Below are 14,359 nucleotides of genomic sequence, written 5' to 3' on the forward strand. Positions count from 1 at the left end.
GTAGCCGACAAATCCCTGTAGCATGTGGTCAAAGGACCCACGGGAGTTGCTCTGGGGGCCTACAGCAAAATGAGGATTAGTTTGAATTCAGTCGTTTTTTTAACTTATTTAGCAGCTAGATGCACAAGTTGCTTACTGATTAATCGCTAATACACATTTATTAGCAATAAAATGTTCCTTACTAGATTTGTTTATGGATCTCTGTTCCTGACTTGGGTGAATTATCCCTTACTGACTGTTTCAAGATAGCCGACAGCATAAAATCAAAGCTTATTTGGCTGCTCCCTTATTTGCAAGGGTTCACCACAGTGGGTGGATCCACATATTTTATTTGGCACAACTTTTTTTCCCCAGCAAATGTGAACAACAGCAATAATCACATGAAATAATCTACAAAAACAAACATAATGTAATATATTTACAAAAAAAAAAAGAACCCTTCTTATAGAGGATGCCATTAAGAACATCTTAAGGCCTTAGTGGGTGATTGGCTTCATAGCTGCCACAATTCATCTGAATCCCAGAAAATCTCTAAGAAAACTGAGTGATGTCACTAAAGCTATGTTAGTTTTCAGTGCATTTACTTTGGGGAACCCACTCACAAGCTTCTCTTTTCATAGTGTGAAAGTATTGGGTGACACCTGCTGTGAAATACTGTAATGGGACAAATTTGGAGTGACGTGCATTTGCCTTCAAATGTTCCCGTGTGTTGGTCGTGTCTGTGGCTCAGCGGGCTAAGTCTCCACGTCGTGTTTGGAGTGTTGTAATCTTGTTAGTCTGATCCTCTGTACATGCCACCGGGGACCGGGGATCAATAACTGGCTCGTGGCTCCATTTGGGGTACACACACCATACACACATTCACTCTTAAAGATGAGAGGATCAGAGTGGCGTTTAATGCGACACTGAGACTGATTAACAAGAAGTAGAGTGAAATTATTTTTTGTGAGTTTAACATCGGGTGACCTTCTCATAGTCTGGAAGCACATAGTCTGGAAATGTGATTGAAAATATGCAGCAGGTATTTTCATGTGTGTGTGTATGTGTGTGTGACTTTGGTAGGCCGGCCAAGAGCATTACCTCTCTTTGTTCCCCTTTGTTCCTCCCTAACAGTCGTTTTTAGTTTTTCAGTTTTCTTTAACAGCTCTACATCAGCGTCTCATTTTTAAAATGTCTTTTTCCCCCCATTCCTGTCAGCTTTCCTTCAGCAACCGTCACTTTAACTCTGTCTTTATATTGCTTGTGTCTTTCCTCAGCCTGCCCACATTTCCAATCCACTTCCTTCACTTAAGTCTTATAGGCTATTTAACCCCACTTGGCTCTTTAACTTACCTTTCCTGCTTTGTTTCCTCTTCCCCAACCTGTCCTTTTTTTAAAATCTGTGTCACCTTCCTTTCCCTTTCCTCTTCACTTGTCTTTTCGTTTCTCTGTCTTTCTGTCTGATCTTTCTTCTCCCTCCATTTGCTAAAATCCATCTTTACTTGTCTTGTCTTTTTTTCCTCCCACTCTTTCTCACTTCCTGCATCTATTATGCCTCCATCCTCTCTAAATTCCTCTACCCAGCCACCCCCCAACACCATCTTTTCTTTGGCCTCCTTCTTCTCTTTCACCCCCTGTCACTCTTATCCTCCAATTCTTCTCTGTTTTCCCCTCTCTCCTGACTTCTGCTTGCCAGACCTCTACAGTTCTCCAATCATTTTATTCACACTCCTCTTTCTGTCCTTCCTTTAATTCCTTTTCCTTCTCACCTTCTCTTATGACTTCTTTTATTTCTTGCTCCAGCTCTGTTCTGTCATTGTGCTTTTATCCTCCGTTTTTCCCTTTTCACGCTTTCTTCCACACTTCAATTTTCCTGAAATTTCTGTCTGCCACCTCTTTCCTGCCATTCTATCCTCTCTCCTTCAAACCTTTCCCCTTCTTTTTCCATTACTTTCCCTCTTTCTTTACTTGCTTCCCCCTTTCCTCTCATCCCCTCATCCCTCTCTTCACCTGCTTACCTCCTTTCTTCCGTTTCCAGTGGCTCGTTCTTTCTTCATCTTTCCTTCCTCCCCTCCTCCTCCACAATCACCCACTTTTACCGTCTCTCTTTTACTTCCCCAACTAACCGTCTGTCGTACTCTTACTCTGCCTCTCTCTCCCATGCTCTCTCTCGCTCTCCCCCTCTCTCTCCCCCCTTTCTCAGTCGTCGCTCGCTCGCTGTGCTGTGCGGACCTACCGACCATCTCTCTCCTCTCTTTCCCTAAATCTCTTCATCTCTCTGTCTCTCTCCTCCGGTCCTCCGGTCTCTGCTATGACAGCTCACACCAGCGGCGTGTTGCCCGATCTCAGACCATCAACCCGTCACCGGTTGTCCTGTCCAAACGTTAACATGGACATGTGTGTGGGGGATATTCGTGATTGATCTTCGGGTATTTTTTTTTAATATATAAAAACGAAAGAATAAGGAGGAGGGGGGCGGCCGTCCTCTTTTACCCCCCTCCGCTTCCTTCAGTCAAGCAGAGCGGCAAGGTGGGGAGAGGGCTTTAAAATTAAGCCAGCTTGGATTTATTTAATAGCAAAATGACGGATTTAGGAACGCCAGAGATGCTGCTGATGTGGAGGAGGCTGAACGTGAAGAAAACGGGAAGGCTGAGACGCGACCTCCCGCTTCTCCTCCTGCTGGGGCTTCTCTTGGGGGATTTCTCCTCATCCAAGGGTGAGTTTTGGAGGTTTTCAAATCGCCTGCGTGTTTGCGTGCGCAGGCATGCATATGCGCGCGCGTGTGCCGGAGGATCACAGTGTTCGCAGGTTGGACTTTGCGTGTGCGCGCGCAGGCGAGAGTGAGGGACAGAAAGGTAATGCATGCAGTTTCGCTGCTGCAGACAGCGTTGGTGTGAGTGTGTGCAGGAGAGTTTCGCGTGTGCGTGCGTGCGCGCACGCTCTCAGCTCCGGGCATTGCGTGCATGCGTCCTTTTTGTGCGTGCGTGTTTGAGATACTAAGATGGACAGAGAGAGTGTAAAAGAGGGAGTGAGAGCTATATCCTATATGCAAGCACAGGGAGTTAAGAGAGTGCGTGTGCGCGTGAGAGAAGAGAGCGTGCAGCGGCCAAGTTGGACACAATATTTCATCTGGGGAGTGTAGGCATGCTCGTTTTCAGGCCTCTGTGCTGTCCAGATAACCTCCTCTAAGTAAATGAAGTGACTAAAATTTTGCATTTGAAGCAGTTAAAAGTCCTGTTTGGTGTGAGACACAGCTCAGCAACGAACTCAGTTTACAGTCTACGAATAACCAGAGAGAGATTTTCATGTGGAGGGCATGAAGAGGGGAAATCCCATGCTCATAGTTGAACGTGATTTTGTGGAGTCGAACTCACACAGAGGAGCAGTTTTCTCAAAGGCTGTGGAGTCTGATGGTATAACAAGGGATTGATGCTTCATGTCAGCAGCCCAGCAGGTCTCTTTTTATTTGGGGGGAGGGGGGCTGTGGCCAAGAGTTTCCTGGTGCCACAGATAGATGAAGACAGAAAAAAGTGTTAACATTCGTTTCTCTGTTACTAAGGTCATCAATAGCTTCTCTGTGTATGCTTCTCCTCCCTCTCTTCCTCAGTGCTGGTCCTCTCTGTATTTTGTTCCCAAACTCCCCTTCTCAGGCATGGACCCATCAGATCTTCCCCCCTCTGATGTAGATCTCCAGCTGTGCTAGAATTCTTGATAAATGTATATGTGTGCAAGTAAGCTTGTTTTGTTCTTGTGTAAGCTGTGTTTTCCCTTAACTCTGATCTGCTCTGGATGTTTAATACTGTGCATTATATTGAGGGTGTGTGTGTGTGTGTGTTTTGGTGGGTGTATGTTTATCCATCTGTATTCTGCCATAAACACAGGCCATCAACCCAGAAAAAAAAAGGGATTTGAGTAAATGTAAGACAGCGTGCGATTTGTGTATGTTGATAAATATGATAGATGTGTTTTTAAGCTGTTTATGATTATCACCTGTGATTTATCTTTCGTCCCGATCTGTGCGTGTCTGTGCGTTTGATGCCGTGTTTATCATCCTTGAAGTCTCTACATCTCTGCATCTCTCTTTGATTATGCTACTCAATTTAAACAAAGCGTTACATGATAGACTCAATGAAGCCTTTTGGTTACTGAAGAGTTAATCACACAGAAATACAATGAGAAAATTAAAGGGCATACAGACATCTGGAAAGACAGACGGAGGGGTGGCAATAATTTATTTCGTCAAACCTCAAACCCCAGATGGTTGCCACCCTTTTAAATGTGATGTCGCACTTTAAATTCCAACACAACTAATAATTGATTGTCTGGAAATGTCACGTAAAAATATCATAAAAAGTCAGATATGACTGCAGCTGGAAGAAAAAAAAAAATGTCCAGGTGAAGAACATGTTTCTTTAAATAGTCCTCAAGCTTTTTATGATGCTTGTGATTTGTTTCATTATTATATTTTCAAAGTAATTTAGGAAAATGTTACCTAGAATCTCAGTCCCTGTCATTCAGTGATATTTGGTGTTCTACTCATAATTGCCCCATAATTTATTCTTGTATTCACGACTCCTATTTATTATGATTATTATCACAATTATTATTGTTGTAGTTGTTTTTGCTAGCAGGCTCAATTTTTTTAACAAATATAGTCGAGATCAAAGCAACTTTTAACTGGCCGAAATATTCTATAAATACATTATCATTATTAGGTTTAGTCTGTCGGTAAGATTAAATTTGAACATCGAAATCTGCATTTGAAGAACATCAGTTAATGATTAAATAAAATAAATATTATTCTAACTGTGTATCAACATTGTGTTTATTGGAAGCCACATCTTTTTTTGCAAAATGTCCAGTTCAATTATTCACTGTCATTACATTACATTCACTCGCCAAGTTACGTTTCCTTCATCAGAAGCTCAAGCAGGAATAAAGATAAATAAAAAATAAACTCAGCCTTTTCATCAACAGGTTGTTATAGCCAAGAAACGTCCAAATGTCCAACTGTGATGATAATTCCCATAAAACCCAGCTACTGCTTATATAATTGATATATTGTTAACGACACTCTACAGGGGACTGTACAAAAGACGTTTTTGGCACACTCTCACAAACACACACGAACACGCGCACACACACACACACACACACACACACACTACTGAGAATAACATGTCTGAGAACTTCATTTTAGACTCCCACTGGGACTATGAAGCACTTGTTTAATCACTCGCGCACACACTTATACTCTTAAAGGAGCGCACACACACGCCGACACACACGCCGACACACACACGCAGACTCCGACACATAGGACATTCCAGTGACTTATTTCTGCTCCCCTTTCAAAGTGAGAACTGATTAAATGTCTGTGTTTTTTGAAGCTTTTTAATGTTTATCAGGACATTTAGCCCCAAATGCACGTACTGACACATCCACACTCAGACACACAAATGAAAGTATATGCGCACGGTGACAATTAGCTGACATTGAATCAATGCCAAACAACAAGATATTGGAACTAGCTGTCTGTCCCCCTGCTTGGCATACTAATATCCCACACGGGAAATGCACAAATGGAGACACACACACACAGACACACATATACTGTGAGAAGGTAGCTAATTAAAATAGAGCTATCTGCACAATCCACATTCACTTTAGAAACAGCAAACCGAGGGAATTAGATGTATAGAAAAAGTGTGAAACCTCTTGCAGTGAAAATCCAGAAAGCATGAGAAAATGTGAAAGAAGAAGTGGGTGTATATGTCAGACGCCATTTAATATTATGTTAACAGTATTTTAGAAGACTTGAGCATGGAGTTCTTTATTTTTTTAACCTTGGGGACACGGACGTGCTTGTGGTAAATGTTTCTAAAGCAAAGTCCACTTACTTAGCTGTTCCTAAATCTTTCATTCATGGCCTACATCATCTTCAGTGAATAAATTTTGCTCAGGTGTCAGCCCTGGCTAATGATTTCTCTCCATATGCAACCACCTGTTATCTCATTACTGAGGCATAAGGGTGTGACATAAAGATGTGCGGAATAGTTAAATAAGTGAAACTAATGTTTGTAATGTTTATCACATGCATTTATGATGCATGTAAATGGAAGGAGCGTGTTAATATATGAAATGTTGGCATAATGGAATACGACTGTGTAGGAGAAATTGAGAAGTTACATTTTTCAATTGTTTATATAAAGCTATCTTAAAGTGTTTAAATATAAGCATTTGTCTTCTGCCTATGATTGATAAATACAGTGAGTTAAAATAAATTGTTACTTATTTTGCCTGGAAAGTAGGTTTCCCTTCTAGGACGAATGCAAAATCAAAGGTTATATATTGAAAACCAGTAGAGTTGAAATGCTCTGATTAGTACTGACACTGTCACTCACCAGATACTCTGCATTTGTCCAGACTGTCGTAGCTACATCTCAGTGACTGTGCATATGCAAAAGCATGTGCATGTGCAAGTTTGTGTCTCTGTGCTTGTGCTGTTCATTGTGAAAAAAACTAAGCACCACCCTACCAAATTTTGGCTTTTTGATATACTTGGATAAGAAATGATTTGAAACAGTCTGAATAAAAGTAATAAAACAACCCATCAAGAAAAACATTGCTTTTTCAATTATTTATTTAGCAAAAATATGAATCGATGTAATTTAGTCTGTGTGGAAAAGTAGGTACACTCATGGCTTCAGAAGCTATTGTCCTCTGTAATCGAAATAACTTCTTTTTTGGCTGCTTTGTCCACCAGTTCCTGACATTGGCTCTCTGGATTTGTGTCCACTCTTAAGCTGAAAGATATTTGAGGGTTTTCTTGTATGTACTGTAATCTGACAAATATTTCCATTACAGTTTTCCATCACTTCTTCTCCTGAAAAGCTTTGCTCTGTTACTGTGGCTAAACAAACACCTTTGATTCATCTGTTCAGAACACATTATTTCAAGGTCCAGTGACTTAATTTATAAAATCCTGTGTGGAAGCCATATCAGATGTATACCAGCACACAAAAACTGAAAATGGTCTGTGTCATACATTAATCAGATTTATAAAACCATGTGTACATACACCTGTAGGCTTTTTTAATCACAGTTCACAACCATAAATGTTCAGCACATTTCAGTAATGTCGATGGATGCTATTCTTCCATTTATTTACTGCATCCATTATCCGTTAATATGGATGACTTGTTGCTGTACTTATATATTTGCATCTATCAAACTGGTCACTTAACAACTTGCCAAAACAACCGTATAGTTTCCCCACTCTGAGATATTTATTGAAAATTAAACTGTTACAGTGACAGTGGCTCATATTATTGCCACGAGTGATAATGAGCATATAGAACGTAATGATTTTGTGAGAATAATTGGTCATAAATTCCAACCGTTTGTGGCAGAGAGCTGCCCCTCCCTGAGGTCTCTTCCTGTCAAAAGGGAGTTTTTCCTTCCCACTATCACCAAGTGCTTGCTGAGAGGGGTTAATTTGATTGTTTTTTTGTTTTTCCTGTATTCTTGTATGGGCTTTATTTTCAATATAAAGCAGTTTGAGGTCTGCTGTGGTTTGGTGCTCTATGAATAAGATTGAATTGAACATGTATAGTATACTATATAAAATCTGTGCCTTTCATACTATTTTTTTAAAAAAAAAATTTTCCCCCTTACTTCTCTCAGTACTTGGTGAACTCCTTCCTACTCCCTTTCCTGTTCTGGTCCACTTTCCAACTGATCAGCATTCAAACTGTACAAACTGTCATCCCCACCAGGTTACGCACTGTTGGTTTTTTGAAGGACTAACCACCACACCACTGTGCTGCCCACAAATAATAACTCTGCTGGTTTTAATGCTAGTGATAAAGTGAATCCAAGAGAGATATGCTTGGATTCACTTTATCACTTGGATTAAGTGATCTGCAGTAAAATTAAATGTATGAGTTGACAGATCATTATAGGTAAAGTGATTCAATATTTTTTACAGTCACTCTTGAATTTATGACCTCACTATATGCATTATCAAATTTCCCTTTCTCCTAAATGTTTGTGATAATGAGTCACACAAGTGAGCACATTGTTCTTTTAAGTTTATCTTTATGGATGGGATGGTGCATATATCTCTATCAGGCCCCATTCTGTGCACGTGAAACTTTATTATAAGTGGGGGCACTAGTCTTTGCCTGTGCCAGGAATCTATAGCTTTGCTTTAATGATGCGTTTGGGCAGCATGTGCTTTTTCCTGACACACCCACCTTTCAGGTAAATTTGTGCATCCCCTTCCGAGAGACTTAAAATTTTATTTTCCACTCACTGGGGTTTCCTGTGATTTCTTGCACAATGAAAGGATTTATTATTTTATTTCTTCCCTTGGATGTTGAACCATCTTTTTTGAAGGCCTTAAAGTAGCACATCAAGAGAACACCAGACCCTGGATGTCAGAGGTTTGAATAGGTCAGCTTCCACCTGCGACCACCTAAGACATTTTTAAAGCTCCACCCACATGTGAAGCAATTTGTTTGTTGCTCATTGCTTTGTAGTTGCAGTTGGTCCTGCTGAAGATTCCAGTCACTGAATTATGAAAATAAATGAAATTTGTAATAACATAAAAATAAAATGGCAGTTTTACGTGCTGCTGCTTTGCATATACTGAATTTATTCATAGACACTATCCAAAAATGATCAGAGGTTTGTTTATGTAAAAATGTAACAATTTCCATGAGATGCACTGTTTTCGCTCGTGACATTGGAGTTTGTATTGTACATTTGCATGCATATCTTTATAATTTACTGCTTCATTTGCAAGAGGAGTACTGGAACAATTATTACATCCCACTATGCTTGCGTAATAAATAATAAAAAGCTACACACACACACGCACACACACACGCACACACCTGAACACACACGTGTTCAGGTGTTCTCTGGTGTTTGTTTTGTAATTGATTCCCCTCAGTTACACTAACGCACATTTCAAATAATCTGAGCTTGAGACACTGCAGAAGAGACCCTTTACGTGTCAGTGCACCTGCAACAGACAGAGTGAGACAACTCATTGAGTGCTGATGATTTTCAGGTACTTAAGAGTCCTTCTAGATGTCCGGAGAGACCAGAGAATGCACACACACACACACACACACACACACACACACACACACACACACACACACACACACACACACACACGCTTCAATACAGTTAACTACTGAGTACACACTTCAGTGGAGAGGAACGAGGTGGCGTGTGTGTGAGAGAGAGTGAGGCATACAGAGAGATGTAACAAATACTGAAATCTGAAATTTAAATATGCATATTTATGTGCGTGTAGAACATATAAAGGGAAAAACAATAGAAGGCGCTACTGGGTCACAGCAGTTAATTATTAGCTAACATACACAATAGATGTTAAATATATATGGGCCATTATGCTTGTTATGTTGGAAAGAAAAAGTCTTTCCTTTTTAGCCATCCATCCTGGTTTGAGCAAAACGAGCAAGTAATCTGTCTTTATAGTGTTCAAATGACAGAACTTTTAACAGAGCCATGGCCTACATACAGTACACTAATACAGGGGGGAGAGGGCAGTGAGAGAAAGACTAAGAGTGGAAATGAGAATGCATATGAAGACACACAGAGAGAGAGAGAGAGAGATAAGTTAAGGAAAAAGCAGAGAGCAGAACAAGTGTGTGAGAGATTGGAACAGAGAGGAACAGGAGGCGCTGCTATGCTATGCAGGGGGAGACAAAGTGAAAGAGAAAATGAAAATGTATTCCCCAGCAGACGCAATTAATCAGGAATGACTTTTCCATCTTGTGCTGCTCGGCTAGTAATGTCTAGCATTAAGTAATGACATCATAACCATGTCTGCCGTGAATTTATAACTTGGATGCGAAGGGAAATCCGCCAAACTGACCTAAAGGCACGGTCACACAGGGCTCTGAAATCTGTTGATATTAATGACTGGACTCAAATATTTCATGCTAGCAGTAAATACTGCATCACACACAGCAGAATCTCACATCTATCTGTCATTTAAAATCTGAGAGGACAGCATGAAAAAAGGGAAATAAAAGCCCATGTGTATATCATATGGAATGGCTTGACAGACCTCAAAATTATGAGTACTATAAAAGTGGTGTTGCATTGCTCGCCCAGTTGTCTTTTACCACCCATTTGTATGCAAGGATAAATGTCATGTCTAGTGTAGTTTTTAAGCTCTTCTTCAGAACCACCATGTTAATGGTAATGCTGAGTAACAGACACCACTCAATTCATCTTTTTAATAGTGTTTTGCCTGAATAAATGAAATAAATCTAAATAAAGTTCTGCTGCATGCCATTAAAACCCCAGATACATCATATAGCTATCAGCTGCAACAAACTATGACACCCTCAATTTGCATCATGTCTTAAACTTTGCATTCGGCTGCTGCGGAGTTTTTAACGCAGCCACGTTTGGCACAGCAGTTTGTTGCTGTTTTCCTGCACCTTGTGGTGCAGACGCCTCGCTGTGGTGGGAGCTGAGGGTTATTTCATAACACAGGATTACTCAGCCAGCCAGCTCTAAAAATAAGCATGAAATGAACCTCTCAAATGGAGTTCATAATGAAAGATCTGTCGGCGTGACTACAAGACACCCATGAAAACTAATATCCAAATTTAATTTGACAGATTATTCAGTACATCAACAGCTATGGTACATTTTTTAACCAATTCCAGTAAAGTTCATAATTTCCACTGCTTCCCGTTCATTTGTCCCATTAGTGGCCGTGCAATGCATGCTGGTAGCGGCGGCTCAAATAGCAGTCCGCCACATTGGCTGTTTCATGCTTCACGCTTCTTCTAGAAATGAACAAACTTCTTTTCACAAATGCAAGGGCAATTTAGGAAATGTTTTTAGTTGAGTGACGCATTCCCACAAAAGACGTGCTCTAAGTGTTAAAGTGCGTGTTACCAAATGAGGTTGAGAAGTTCTTTTTTTTGTGCCTTCTGCAGCCCTGATCCTCCGGCACAGCATCAGCACTCCTTGAACTGGGATGCTGAGGGTTTTTTCATCTAGTTCCTTAGCTGGTCTGTGTAAACTATTCCTCACTGCACGATTCCCCATAGCTATGAAACTTAAATAACCCAGATAAAAGTAATATGGTAATTACTAAACCAGGTAGGGAGAATCACTTTTTGATGACAGTGCAGGGTGAGCTGGTAAGAACTGGTCTGAATTCAGTGATTTACTCAAAGGCACGAGTTTGAATAACTATCTCATATCGAATGAGTGTCAATCGTGTATACCCTGCAGCTTCGAATCTGCTGGTCTGGTGAAGCCACACGATGAATTTAAAGGCTAATGGGTCTGTCAGTGCGGCACGTTTGCTGTTTTATTATTTCCGCTTTGCCTCTCTGTTAGCATGACATTTTCTATAAGCTGTAGGCTAATAGCTGGCTAGCAGGCTAACATTAAACAGGCTAATGTGTCTGTTAATGTTACATTAGTGTTATTTCAGTTTTTTCTCTCACTTAGTTCCATGGTTTAAGGGCAAAGTGTGTGTATATGTGTGTTTGTTTGACACTGGGAGAGCGTACCTACACTCCGTGTGTGTGTGTGTGTGTGTGCGTGTGTGTGGGGTGGTTGCGCGTGTGTCGGGTATTTATGAGTGTGTGTGGATGTGCATTCTACATATGGAGCCAATGAGTTACATTTCCATTTCAAAGCGACGAGTCAGCAGCAGCAGAAGCCACTTTCATCCATTAATGTGATTTTAGGGAGAGAGCGAGACAGTGAGACGCACACGTACACACACACACACACACACGACCCACACGGGGAACGACATAGAGCCACAGTGATAATTACTCTCCAGGTTGGCAAAGGGTTCAGATTGTTTATTAGTGTCTCTGTCTCTGTGTTCCTCTCTTCCTGACAACCACCTCCCATCTCCCTGTCGTCCCTTGTTTTTTCCTCAAATTATCTGTACCCCACTCATCTACTGAACAGTCCAGTGTTTTAATGCCGCTGTCAGTCACATTAACAGGGTCGCTGAGTGTTGCAGTATCATTCTCTGTGAAAATTTAAAAAGTCTGCAGAGGATGAAATGTTTTGAAGAATAAAGCGTCCGTGTGCGAAAGTGTTTGTCTTTGCCTTGAAGAGAAAAATGCTTAGTTAGGGTTAGAGCCGCGTGTGTTAGGGGGATCAGTGAGGGGATTACTTTCTGCTTGAGTGCCCTTTTGTGTGTAAATGTCCGTGTGTAAGCTAAAAGAATGCATGTGCCACCGTGTTTAGACATCATTTGGTGTATACAGCTTTTCTGAGTGCAACCATGCGAGAGCAGTACAAGCTGTGTGTCATATTAGTTTAGTATTGTGAGTTGAAGTGAACGTGTTAGTTTTGAATTTGTTTATGCATGTACGTTAGCTTGCACGAGTGTTTATATTTGCTTCTATGAGTGCGCCCATGTGAAGGAATTTGTGTTTATGCACTTACGTCTGGAAGTTCGCGTGCGCAGATGAGCGCAGGAATAGTACAGCGTGCAAATGTAAACTATGGAGCTGTAGATAAGAAGGTGTTTTGAATAATTCTGTGTGTGCTTGCATCGATAACCTGCGTCTTTGTGTGTGAACTTGTGTTTAGACATTTTCCACTCAGCGTGTGTGTGTGTGCGTGCATTTGAGAATAAATGCACTAGCCACAGGCTATCGTTGCTCCAGTAGCATCGTTCTTATTCTATCCATTTTTAATGATTGGTAATGGTCGCTAGCAGTGTTGAACCTACATCATGAGGACGCAGCAAAAAATGGTCCCGTGGTACACGAAGAGAACAGGACGGAGGAGGTAGAAGAAGGGAGGTTGGAAACTAGTTCTGAAAGGAGAGGAGAGAAGCTTGGAGGGGGTGTTAATAGATGTTAGCTTCTGGAAACGAACATCACAGGGGGTACTGTTGAAAAGGTCCCACGATACAGTGGGATGCCGCAGTACGGCCCTGCAGGAGGGACGGTGGGTGAGGAAGAGTGAGGGAGGAGGTGAGAAACAGGCCAGAAGGCTTACTGACTGACTGTTTGATTTACTGACTAAATGATGAACTGCTTGTAAACTGACTGACTGACTTGCTGGTTGATTGGTTGTGTTACAGGCAGGCTATGTGACTGACTGGCGCAATTGCTGATTTGTTGAAGACTTTTTACAAGGTATCTTTGTAACAGCAGAGCAGGAGAGAAGAGAAAGCCGGTGGAGAGAGAGAACAAAGGCAAGACCTCTTAACTGTGCTTAAATACCAGAAAACAAGGGTTGAAATAAGTTTCCAGAGTCCAAAGGCCAAACCAAGTTCTTAGCACATAATGGCTGTTTAATTGTTGCTTGTTAAATTTAGATTTTATTTGTTTCAATTAACCACCACAAAGTGCTTTATTACCAATGCTTCCTTGCGCCATCCTTGAAGGAAATAGCAGGATTGCAGCCACCAAAAATGTCGTTGAATCAAATAAAACAAAATTGAATCAAATTAAACTGGTAGCACTGTGGAAACATTGGAAACAATTTCTCAGTTCAGGTTAAGAAAAAGATTAAAAAGGCTTACGACTGATGTTCTGAGGTTTTCATGCTATGCTGACATCCGAAAGTGTAAACTGAGTATTATTGCCCTGTCAGCTGGAGAGGAAAGGCAAAGAGAGGAGTGGGGAAGTGCAGAAAAATGGAAAAGAGTGGGAAATTGTGAGTGAGTGAGGAAAGCAGGGAGGGGGTTAAGGAGAAAATGGTTGAATGAGGAGAGGGGAAATAGGAGGAGGAGGGAAGGCCTTAAGCAGTGTGATAAGGAAATAATAAAGGGAAGGTTGTAAAATGCTCCAAGACTCCAACTGTAGCAATATCAGCTACACACATACAGACACATGCACACACACACCGTGTACTCCTGTATTTGTGGGGACCCCGGGCCCTCAACTTAACCATTAGCTTATCCTTAACCATTACAACTGAATCCCTGAATGTACAGTTCATGATAAATATAGACGAATACTGTAAATGTTGATGCCTTTAAGGGAAAAGTAGGCTACTGCATATAAGGATGTAATACCATACTTTCTTTGAGCTGCGTCACACTTGAATGTTGAGTCATCAAGCAGGTGAAAGTATTGTAGCAGGAGACACTTGCTGATGGTATGAACAGTTTCAAGACTCACTTGACCAATAATGTGTGAGTTCATATCCTAAATTTAGTTTTGTAATAAAGTGCTGTGATGCCTGTTTCATTTGTGTGTTACTTTTTCTTTTACTTGTTCTTTTAATTATTTGACTTTCTTAAATTGTGTTTTTTTATTTACATCTTTTGTATTTTTATCATATAGTTCCAATGCATAAACGTTGTGTCAGCTTTTAAGGTGCTTTATAC

General features: G+C 40.9%; 1 protein-coding gene across 1 annotated transcript in view; it reads left to right on the forward strand.

Annotated features, from left to right (window-relative positions):
• The first annotated feature begins 1,848 nt into the window (after nucleotides 1-1,848).
• The window catches only part of LOC120721224 (CUB and sushi domain-containing protein 1-like), a 412,254-nt gene continuing 399,743 nt past the window's right edge, over nucleotides 1,849-14,359 (forward strand). The window contains 1 exon segment of the mRNA XM_040011416.1: nucleotides 1,849-2,695. Coding sequence (XP_039867350.1) covers nucleotides 2,560-2,695 — 136 coding nt within the window. The 5' untranslated portion in view covers nucleotides 1,849-2,559.

The sequence above is a fragment of the Simochromis diagramma genome, unplaced genomic scaffold, assembly GCF_900408965.1.
Source record: "Simochromis diagramma unplaced genomic scaffold, fSimDia1.1 OVJJ01000603.1, whole genome shotgun sequence".
NCBI classification, from domain to species: domain Eukaryota; kingdom Metazoa; phylum Chordata; class Actinopteri; order Cichliformes; family Cichlidae; genus Simochromis; species Simochromis diagramma.